Raw genomic sequence first — 12,095 nt, 5'->3', positions numbered from 1 at the left:
ATCAAGTAAGTATTTAATAAATTGTAATAACATTTCCGGGGAGTAAAACCACAAGACAGTTTTTATTTGTTATTTGGTATTATGAATGAAATGGTACATATAAAAATATGGTATTTTTATCTCTTTTTTGTTTTACCATATAATATATGATATAGGAAACAGTAAAAATAAAAAGGCTGAAAAAAGGGTTTACAATATTTGGTATTGGTAGATTGGAGACAAGTACCAATTTCAGAGCTACAATTTCGTATTTTTTTTTACCCCCAAATCAGTATCAAGATTGAAATTTCTAGGGTTTTATTGGATGTGGTGGAGCCTCCTTATGATCATCCTTCAATGCCGGTGTAAAATTTGAAATCCAAACCCCATATGCACTTTCTCTCTCTATATTTATACAATGTGTATCTATATTTGCCGGTAATTCCGGCGGCTGATCGACATAGTGACGATGGCGGACGGTGGTTCGAGGTAAATCCAATTTCTACCTCCCTCGATATATGCAGCTGATCCCAAAGTCATCCATCCTTCATGAATTCCTTATTCTATTGTAATAGAGTTCGAATTTTCTCTCTCTAACGCAACCATGGAATTTAAGTTCTCTCTCTCTCTAGAAAGTGGTGATTAATTAACTAATTTTAGGTCAATCCCCATTGATTAACCTTCTGTTCATAATTAATTACAAGAATTACAGCTGGGTAAACACTTCTCCATAAATGTATCTGCGTGTGTGAGAGAGAGAGAGAATTCTATTTCCGCGTTTAATTTCATATATATAATATATCCATCACACTTCACACATCGATATTCTGCCACTCTCCATTGCGTGTTTCAGTGTGTATCTACACATATACATACAAATATGTTACATATTATATATGTATATATCCTCTCTCTCTCTCTCTCCCTCCCTCCCTCCCTCTTAGTATATACTTCAAGTGAGTACTAGTAGCATTCACGAGTAAAGTTTCTCGTGATTGGGCCGATTCTCAAGCTTACTTATTATTCTCTTAAAATCAAACCAAAATTCTTTCCAATCGTTGTTGCTCGAGCTCTATATTAGTGAGTGGCAAGTGGATGTCTGTGTGACTCTGCGGATGAGGAAGACAGACGGACTAGTGGGGTGCTAGGAGAAGACAAAATAAGTGGGCGGGTGCAGTATGAAATGATGGAAGATTGCAGAATAACTTTCTGAATTTAGGGATTTTGGTTCAAGTTCCTGCATCTAATCAAGGTAATATTTTCTATTTTTAGTTTTTAATTTTTATTTTCTCTTGTTTTAATGGATTTGCCGCCCAAGATATTTGTTGAATCTGATGCTCTTTTTTAATTTGGGGTTTTGATGATCACTTTCATCTTATATGGTGTTCTGTTCTATGATGAAACTGAATTATACTTGGTGTCACTAAATTCTAATTGAACTGAAGTATTTATGGTTGATGGGTAAAGATATCGCTAATTTATTACAAAAAGATAATATGTGGTCTCTTTGGGTTTTATGGATCTAGTACAGTAATTATATTAGATGAACAGATCTTACACTGATTATATTTAGTTTATTAACAATAATTTCTTTTTTCTTATTGTTTTTTATATCTAGGGATTTCTTGGTGTTTATGTAACCTTTGTGTGCGTTTTGAATGTAGGAGAATGTCCCGGCCACTCCATCGAGGTGTTTCTGGTGGAGGGAGACTTTCAGGGAACATTCAAGATTTCTTGGAAGACTCTCAGATGAAAATTAAAGTTAAATCAGAAAAAGATGATTATGATAAGAGCCGATTGTCGCCTGATCATTTATCTTCATGGAATCCATTTAACTTCCTTTATTCGATTAATTCATCATCCAAGCAAGGTGTTTCTGAGAATGGATTTGTTGTTCCTGCTCCATTCAGCCCTGTAACTTCAAGGAAACGCTATAAACTGACTTTATTTTTGCTCAAATTCAGTTTATTTGTGATAGTAATCCTTGCCCTTACTGGGTCTTTTTGGTGGACAATCTCTCTCACAACTGCCTCTAGAGGTCACATGTTTCGTGGTTATAGGAGGCTTCAAGAACAGCTTGTGTCAGACTTGTGGGATATCGGAGAGCTCTCACTTGGTGCTGCTAGGATGAAAGAACCAGAGTTCTGTTCTCTTGAGTCCGAAAACCACGTACCCTGCTTCAATATTACTGAAAATCTTCAGTTGGGCTTCACCAAAGGACAAGAACATGACCGATATTGCGGGCCTACATCAAAGCAGAATTGTTTGGTTCTTGCTCCTCTTCGATACAAGATTCCTCATAGATGGCCTACTGGAAGGGATGTTATTTGGATTGACAATGTTAAAATTAACGCACAACAAGTACTCTCTTCTGGAAGTTTGACAAAGAGGTGGGTTCAAAATTTCTCTGCTAGTTGAAACATTAGAGATATGACAAAGACTATCGAGTCAATTGCTTATTACCTGTTAATTGTTGATGTGCCTACAGGATGATGTTGTTAGATGAAGACCAGATCTCATTTAGTTTTGCATCTTCTATGATTGATGATAATATTGAAGACTACTCTCATCAGATTGCTGAAATGATTGGTGTAAGAAATGAATCTTACCTTGTACAAGCTGGGGTAAGAGAAATATACCTTCTTGAATCAGCGGTCTATATTTGGCTTGTGTCTTTATACCTTCTAAGGTTTTACCTTCACATTATAACAGTTTATTATATATTTGGTTGCTAAATCAAATATTGAATTGGGACTGATTTAGAAATTAGTATGATATTTTCTTGTTGACAAATTTCCTTAAATATAGATGTTTTTAATTGTGGTGAAGAGCATGATTTAGTTACTTTTCTTCGTTATCTTTTCCAGGTGAGAACCATATTGGATATAGGTTGTGGTTTTGGTAGCTTAGGAGCACATCTCTTTACGAAACAACTTTTGACAATGTGTATAGCAAACTATGAAGCTTCAGGGAGTCAAGTTGAGATAACTCTTGAAAGGGGTCTTCCTGCAATGGTTGCTTCTTTGACTTCAAAAAGATTGCCATTTCCATCACTTTCCTTCGACATGGTACACAGTGCGTGGGATGGGATTGACTGGAATCATAAAGGTACCAGTTTGTTATCTAACTTCACAATTATCTTTAGGTCTAATTCGTTTTTGTCATTTAACACTTCAATTTGGTGTATCCCACTTATGTGGTGTGAGGAGAATAAAAAAAATATTGTAAGTCCTATTTATTTGATAGGATGATAAATGGAAAAAAGTTACTTATCTTATTACTTCTTAGTTATAGGTTTAAAACATTGGTAAAATTCTTTGCTTTTTTACCGAACATTTGAAATAGTCTTTGTCAAACATCTTAATTTTCGACAATAGTGAAGTCATCGGTCTCTATGAACAATGGATTATCAAGATCAGAGAGGTTCTTGAAATTCCTGATTTTTAACGGTTAGACATAGTTAGATTTCCAATGTACCAAGACCAACCTAAAAGAGGATACATATTCATAGTTGCTATTCTTACGCTTGCATTAAATGTTGGCATAATGCATAATAAATACATTCATCTTATCACAAAACAACCAATTTCGCCTCTTGTTGCTTGGTTTTCTTGGCTTGTTTGCTCTTACTGAATAAGTCACGTTTTGTGTCATTTGCCAGACGGTATACATCTGATTGAGGTTGATCGAGTTCTTAGGCCTGGAGGCTACTTTGTTTGGACCTCACCAATTGCCAACACGCCAGCTTCCGCTCGAAACAAAGATAACCTAAAAAGATGGGATTTTGTGCGTAATTTCGCGAAAGATCTCTGCTGGGATTTGTTATCACAACAAGATAAGACAGTTGTATGGAAGAAACCTAGCAATAAAGATTGTTATGCTTCTAGGTAAGACTGTTCATACAAACAACTTTTACCCTTCTGTCCTTCAAATTTAGTTGTGATTTAACTTTTATTGCTAGCATGACATGGGCATATCGATTTCTTGGTACCATTTGTGGGTCCCTCTCTTTATTTCTTCTCGAATCAAGTAAATGGGATGAGATTCACATCTTGGTTTCTCCACATACCATATAAATGGGACTTCCAAAAAATTAAAATGTTAAATAGCCAAAACAAGTATTTGAGCTATAACTATGTTTGGCAAACTAGCTTATCAGCTCACTATTGGCTGAAAAACTAGCTGTTGACTTAGTTGATAAGTCTGGTAATAAATTAGTCATCGTCATGTTTGATAAAAACTAACTGATATTGATAAGCTAGATGACAATGTAAAATGATCTAAAATGACAGTTTGAAAAGTTAATTGGTAGCATATAAGGGGCATAATTGGGAAAAAAGCGGAAACAAGCCCTTTTAGCATATCTCAAGTAGTGTTTCAAAAAGTTTTAATTGGAAAACGTAAAGGGCATAATCAGAAAAGAAGTGGGAAAAATGAAGTAGCATTTAAAAAAGCTAGCTTATGGCTTAAACGGGACTTTTGCAATAAGCTCAAAAAATAAGCTAGCTTATGGTTGCCAAACATGACCTAGGAGTTGTGAATGATCTTAATCTCGTTATCAACTACTTCAATTGGTAGGAAGCATGGAATTGGCCCGTTGGTCTGCAAAGAGGGCCGTGATGTTGAATCCCCGTATTATCATCCACCCGAGCCATGCATCGGAGGAACTCACAGCCGGCGTTGGATTCCAATTGAGAAAAGACCAACATGGCCTTCTAGAGTCACATTGAGCTCCAAGGAACTCGAGGTTCATGGTAATTCGTCACTTGTGATGAATCATAATTTTGGCTGCTGCTATTTTATAAAATCTATTGCATTTATGCAACTAAAAAGGAACATTAGTCAAAGAAAATGAGAAAATTGTGACCTTATTTTCTCCTATGATTTATCAGGCATGCTCTCTGATGATCTTGTTGAAGATGATCTTAACTGGAAGTCAGCACTCCGAAACTACTGGTCTCTACTCTCTCCGCTTATATTTTCGGATCATCCAAAGAGACCTGGTATTGAGGACCCTTCTCCACCTTATAACATGGTCAGAAACGTCTTGGATATGAACGCTCATTTTGGTGGCTTTAATTCCGCGTTACTCGAAGCTGGGAAATCCGTATGGGTCATGAATGTGGTTCCTACCAGTGGGCCAAACCACCTTCCGCTTATCCTAGACCGTGGGTTTCTTGGCGTGTTGCATGACTGGTATATACTAGTTTTTCTGATTTAACGATTTTAATTTGTTCTTGTTTATTTTCGACATATATATATAGGGAAGGGTTCAAAGAGAACACCACTGTTTTACGAAAATGCGAGAACACTCCTGAGCCTTCAAATTAATTAACATATAATAAAAATTAGAATAAATCAAAATTTATTAGTATTTATGCATAATATCTGTTATCTTAGATTTATCCTTATCTCTTTAATTTTGTTATTATCATCAAAGACTTTTTACGTGCGTCCGTTGTCGATAATGATGTGATAATACTGTGATAATTATGTATTTTTGCCATGATATGTGATAATGATTTGATAAGTTGAAGACTTTTTTATGATGTGATAATCATCTAATAATTATGGGATTTTTGTTGTGATAGTGATGTGATAATGTTGTGATAATCGAAAACTAGCGGCGATCGCGCCTACATTCATCGCTCTTTCTAGTTCATTGTGTGATTTTGCTGTGATAATTATTTGATACATGTTAACATATTATCTCTATGTGATTTTAGAGATAAGGATGTCACCGAAATTACGGATAAATACGAAATCACATGATTATCCTTGATTGTTTAGTTTATTTTCTTTTAATTTTAATTATGGGTTAAATAGCTTGGAGGCCCATAATTGTTCTTGCATTCTTGTAAAACAGGGGTATTCTCATTTGAACCTCTACCTATATATATATTTGCAAATTGAGGGGAAAGTTCATTTAGGACCCGTAAATATTTGTGAGAACTGTGAAAACCAACTACTATTCGTTAACTATTCATGATGAATATTCGTAAATATTCATGACTATCTATCACGATATTCATCATGAATATGATGAATATTCCTGAAGAATAATTCATCATAATGCTTACTTTAGCATGTGATTGCAACTTGTAGGTGTGAAGCATTTCCAACCTATCCTAGAACTTATGATCTGGTTCATGCCGAAGGCTTTCTATCACTTGAAACTGTAAAGCAGCGTCGTTGCAGCTTGCTGGATGTATTCTTTGAGATAGACCGGATACTCCGCCCAGAGGTATCATATGATTAATGGTCAATAAAACATTTTTCACAATTCAATATTTTTATTTTTTTTATTAATGAAGTAGCTCATTGATGCCTATTACATAAGCAACTGCTACATTCTGCTCAAATAATATTTTGGATTAGTGCTACATCACTTTCAACTAATTTTTTTTTATAACCATGTGTATCTGGGTCATCTTATCTGCATCTTGACTAATCTAATGGGCCCTGGAGTTAATAGTGATGACCCTAATTGGACTTGAACCGCTGACCACTGGGGAGCAAACCCGAAGTTTGACTGGCTGAGCTACTCTTAAGGGTTAACTATGTTATTTTGCCAACAAAATATGTCCATCCCCATATGGCAAAGGTGTGAATTGGCTTAAATTCAATTATTTGTGCAAAAGGGTTTGTAACCAGCAACCCCCTAGCTGGCCCACACCATCCTGCCCCAAGAGCATCATGTGAAAGACAAATCAGGCATATAGCAGCTTGTTTGATGGCTGATTAAGAGTCCAGTGCCAACAACGAGCCCAATCCCCAAAGGGATTGTAACTCTCACACTGTGGCCGCCATACTAGAACCCTGGCCTGTTTATGCAAAGTATATCACCATGGAACCAACTGTGTATATATATATATATATAGAGAGAGAGAGAGAGAGAGAGAGAGAGAGAGAGAATGCTAACTATATAAGAGAACACGAAAACGGCCAAATCACGTGCCAAATCACATGTGATTTTACGTTAATGGCCAGAAAGAAGGGGTCAGAGTGACTTTGGCCTCGTCTTCATGTCGCGGGGGAAAGTCACGTGAATCACATATGATTTTATACGTGATTTGACCGTATTCTTATTCTCTTATTTAGTTATTGTTCTCGTATGAACTTGATTCTCTCTCTCTCAATATATATATATATATATATATATATATATATATATAAATGAACAATGAAGATAATTTATTGATTCAGTTTTAGAGCTGTATGTGTATTGCATCCGTTATCCGTACTACATAACTGTGAAAAATCCTAAACTCTTAGAAAAATAATTTTCAGGGTTGGCTGATACTACGCGACACAGCTTCTCTAATTGAAACAGCAAGAACGATCACTGCAAGATTAAGATGGGAAGCACGAGTTGTAGAAATCGAAAGCAACAGCGATGAAAAACTCCTCGTTTGCCAGAAACCATTCATGAGGAGACGATCAAAGCCGTCCTGAACAGGTGTCCATTTTTCTTGATCTTGAAACATTTTATCATCGATCTTAGAATACAAAAGAGAAAGAGGGTTCAGCTGAAAACTACAGTAAGGACCAAAAGCAAATTCCTGTGGAGGCCGTAAGGCATACGTGGGACCAATGTAATTACACGACGATTATAGGTGGGGCTCGCCAATTTTACACTTTTTTCGTTCGTTTGTTGTTGTCGTCATAAACTATAGAAAAAAGATGATGAACTGGTTATAGAAATAAGCAGAAAAGTTGGCATTGATGTTAAATATATACAAAAGCTTTGGTGGTGTCGTGTTCATGTTCTTGACCATATTTGCACTTTCAAGATTCACTTTGTACTTTGTATCATCTTTCTGCTAGGAATCAAGACTCTTTGCAAGAAATTAGATATAAATGTCCCTTTATATCTTTATTTTATATTATTATCTAATTTATCAGTTAGGCTTTATCAGCATGACTAGTTTATTAGTTAACTTAATAATTAACAGGTAGTTAAATTAGTGAAAGAGCTAATTATTAACTAGTTTGCCAAATATGGCCTTGGTGCCTAGATTTGAGAGGTCCTGAACCTGCTCGAAAACGTTCTTAAAAATGCTAGATCCTCCTAGGTTTGGTTAGGCTAGCCGGTTATGTCGATCCTAAAATTTTAATGAAACCATGTAATGCCAGGGAACAATTAAACCCCGACTCCCATTGAAGCCTGAGTATATCCAATTTCAAGCTCGATCATAAGCTCGGTCATGTTTACGTGTAAATTGTGGGATTCTATTACATCCTTGTTATTAGAATCTCCAACCCAACTACTAGAAATAAAACACTAAAAATATGGGTCCATTAAACACTAAAAAAATCAACTTCAACCACACGAAAAAACATTTTTAATATTTTAATAATAATAATAATAATAATAATAATAATAATAATAATAATAATAATAAAAGCTTATATTACTTAATATATTAAATTATTAATCAATATATAATAATAGGTATTATATTAATATTTTATTTACAGAAGCCACTTTTTTTACCTTCAAATATATAGGCCAAGTTTGGAGACCTCTATTTTTGGTGTTTTAATGTTGGGTTGGAGATGATAACACCTTCATTTTGGTGTTTTTAGTGTTGAGTTTGAGAGGAGAAAGATCGTATGAGAAAGAGTGTTAAGATGAGAAACATAAGAAGTGATCTGGACCTTTGATCACCTTTAAACTAAAACTCATGCATGAATCGTGCTTGATATAGGGATTAATCCGGTGTATTTCATCCTAATGTGCATTCAAAGGTGGAAATTCCTTATTATGCATCTCACATTAACTTTATTTCTCATCGGAACCCAACCCAGATTAGAGATGTCCTTAAATGTGCTTGGAGATGATGATAGCATCATTGTTTGTTATAATTTCTTTAGACGAAAAAGTAAATCTTTAAGAATTAGTACATTTAATTCTAATTCAAACGGTATTTTCAATAAAAAAAAATCCAATGAGAACCCTCAAAGAAGAAAAAACCAGATAACTCATCCAAACATTACCTTGAAATAATCCAATAGACATGGCAAAAAAAAAAAATATGGTGATTAACGCATTTAGTATGTACAGAGAGAGATGAACGATCAAATATAAATCATCTCAATTATATAAACTTTACAAACAAATTACAATCAATCACATAAATCCATTTGTTTTTTTTTTTAATTTATAAGGGTATTATGGTCATTTGAATTTACAATAGTTATGTTTGGTAATTATAAAATATTGATAGATAAGTTTGATAACAATATAATATTTATATAAATATGGATGATATATTGATTAACACAATATTAGCAAAGATTTAATTGAGACATTCATTAAATTTAAAAAAAAAATCGACACATTTTAAAAAATGTATAATAATTTTGTTTAGAAAAATCAACAATAATTTCCAATGAAATATACTTAAAATGTTCTATGAAACAGAGTATTTTCCAAAGAAACAAGCTCAAACTGTTCAATGAAACATGGTCATATATGATTGCATCAGGTTCATATGTATAACAGTTGTAATGAAACAAATTTATATTCATATGTATGTATAACAGTTTGTAATGAAACAAGTTCATAGATCATATATGATTGCATCAGGTTCATATGCATAACAATTCTAATGAAACAGGTTCATATGCATAACAGCTCTAATGAAACAAGTTCATAGAACACATTTTCCCCGTTTTTCCTTTCCGTGTCTCCAATATGAATTCTTTTTTTTTCTTTTTTTTTTACTTTACTTATTTATTTTGTTTCAATCTTGGTCTTACATAAAAAAAAGGATGAATATGATTAGTTTGTAAGGTTTATATGAAATAGATGGTTTGCAAAGTAAATTTACTTTGCAAACCACGTTATATGCACAAACCTCATTCAATCAATCTAATTTTTCATTTTGATTTGATCGTTTCTCTCTCTCTCTCTCTCTCTCTCTCTCTATATATATATATATATAGAGAGAGAGAGAGAGAGGAAAAAAAAGAGTTTGTTTCAAATACAACATGTTGTATTTGTACAACCAATACAACCCAATAAATTGAGATAATAAATTGGTCATGAGTTGTATAATAACCAACCCCTTTCTCTCTCTCTCTCTCTCTCTCTCTCTCTCTCTCCCTATATATATATATATATAGGTTGGGTTCACGTGAGACCAAGGGTTTTTCGTGAGACCCGTAAGATCAATTTATGTTCATTGATCAACTTTATAAGCTATTGATCTAATGGTCTAAAGTTGCACGGTGGCAATTTTGTAATCATTGAGAAGTCTCGTGGCGTTTATGAATGTTCAGATTTGACGATTGTAAATCTAATCCAAGGGTTGAGAATTGGTCTTACGGGTCTCACGAAAAACCTTTGGTCTCACATAATTCCAAGTCTATATATATATATATATATATATATATATATATATATATATATAGGGGTGATAATAGGTCAAGTTGGGTTGGGTTCGGGTTCAACCCATTTATTAAACAGATTGAAAATCTCAACCTAACCCAACCCATTTAATTAAATGGGTTGAGATTTTTCAACCCAACCCAACATGTTACCTAAATGGTTGACAGTGGGTTGATCTGTTTACGATTTTCTTAACCCAAACTGTTAAATAAATGAGTTGAATCTGAGTTGACCCATTTAATTAAAATTTTAAATAAAAAAAAGGATTCGACTATTTAATTTTTTTTTTTGAATAAAAGACAACACAACCACAAATACAAACAAGTTGTTCAAAGTTTGAATAAAACACAAGCACAACGAATATATTATTCAAAATTAATTGAAAAAATTAAATTCTAAGTAACTCAACTTCATTATTGAATTTATAAAGAGAAAATGTTTTTATGTTTTTATTTGGTTTGGTTTTTATGTTGCATTCAATAATGACATACAAATAATAAAAAATTAAACATTCATTTATATAAATGATGGTTAAAAAAGCAATAAAAAGAAACAGGAAAAAAATTAATTAATAAATTATATTAATTCAATTGTAATACAAATATTTAAGTAAAAAAAATAATAAAAGAATAAGACAAAAAAAATGACTATAATAGGGTTATGAGTGTCAATAGCCTCCCATCTTGACTTAAATTGTAAATGTAAAAAGTAATTTTTGATATAAATGTGTGTAAGGAGAAAATTAGTAGGTAAGGATACAGCAATATATAGAAACTAATGTTTGACATCGCGTGTGTTGCACGATGGCAATATTTTTTTTAAAATTATTGAAGTTAGCTAAATGAGTCGATGATCACATTTATATATTAAATTAATAAAAATCAATATTATCTTTGGCATATGAATCCACCCACATCATTTCAATCATCCATATATTTTATACGAATTTTACAAAACAACAGATTAATCTCGAATACAGTGCCAACAACCCTGAAAACACACTGTTTCGAGCCATTTAAAGTCATAATTGGTTTTTCGACCCTTCATTAAACTTGTAATATACAATAAGGGATTTCTAACTGCAAAATACGAGCTTATTCTGACTTACATTTTTTGAGTTATACACTATCAAAGTATGGGAGCTACATTGTCGGTAAAATCCGATTCGCAATTTCCCAACCAACTTTTTTGATCTCAACTTCGCATATTCAATCAAACGGGTAATTTTATCCTCGTCTACGGATCCCATACTACCCCCCATAAACTGAAAATCGATAACCCCAATTGCTACGGTAATACCGTTTAGTTGCCCTATGTCTGTCTGAACAGCCTCGGTTAATCATGTCTTTCTTATTATGTTGTACTAAAAAATGATTGAAACTCGTGTGTTTGGTCATTTAGGAAATATTTTTTTTATAAATAATATATATACAGAGTGTCATGTAAATAATATAATCGACAATAATCATAAGTTATTATAAGCGTTATCTTCATTTTATTAAACTATATTAATTATAACCAATTTATTATTATTTAGATACATATATAAATATACATATTATTATATTCAAGTGTCATGTAAATAGAATTATACATATTAATCGTAATTTCATTTATATAAGTGGGTTTTTAAATACTAGAAGCGTACTCTCGCAATGCAGCGAGATATATCGTGATTTTAATATTTCATTTTATTCTTTATCTCAGTTGATGTTATAAT

General features: G+C 33.1%; 1 protein-coding gene across 2 annotated transcripts; it reads left to right on the top strand.

The window, feature by feature from the left end:
- The first annotated feature begins 931 nt into the window (after nt 1-931).
- Nucleotides 932-7,777, top strand: LOC112502829 (probable pectin methyltransferase QUA2). Of its 2 annotated transcripts, none has more exons than XM_025106828.1 (9): nt 932-1,231; nt 1,644-2,369; nt 2,468-2,603; nt 2,847-3,087; nt 3,641-3,866; nt 4,558-4,733; nt 4,872-5,175; nt 6,085-6,223; nt 7,270-7,777. In XM_025106828.1, the coding sequence occupies exons 2-9, from the start codon at nt 1,648-1,650 to the stop codon at nt 7,432-7,434; spliced, it is 2,109 nt and encodes a 702-aa protein (XP_024962596.1). In that variant the 5' UTR covers nt 932-1,231; nt 1,644-1,647; the 3' UTR covers nt 7,435-7,777. The 2 variants fall into 2 exon arrangements, with proteins under 2 accessions (XP_024962596.1, XP_024962597.1); XM_025106829.1 differs by lacking the exon at nt 932-1,231 and having other exon boundaries at nt 1,761-1,849; nt 1,944-2,369.
- Nucleotides 7,778-12,095: the final 4,318 nt, after the last annotated feature.

This window comes from Cynara cardunculus, unplaced genomic scaffold (genome assembly GCF_001531365.2).
Source record: "Cynara cardunculus var. scolymus isolate 2C unplaced genomic scaffold, CcrdV1 Un_Scaffold_2015, whole genome shotgun sequence".
NCBI classification, from domain to species: Eukaryota; Viridiplantae; Streptophyta; class Magnoliopsida; order Asterales; family Asteraceae; genus Cynara; species Cynara cardunculus.
Note: the sequence above shows the minus strand (reverse complement) of the source record. Positions and strands in the feature narration are given on the sequence as shown.

Bases quoted from the DNA above. Each gene is read 5' to 3' on its own strand.
- LOC112502829 (XM_025106828.1), top strand. From the start codon at position 1,648: ATGTCCCGGCCACTCCATCGAGGTGTTTCTGGTGGAGGGAGACTTTCA. The intron at 2,604-2,846 runs GTAAGAGAAATA...TATCTTTTCCAG, and splicing joins CTTACCTTGTACAAGCTGGG to GTGAGAACCATATTGGATAT. The intron at 6,224-7,269 runs GTATCATATGAT...AATAATTTTCAG, and splicing joins ACCGGATACTCCGCCCAGAG to GGTTGGCTGATACTACGCGA.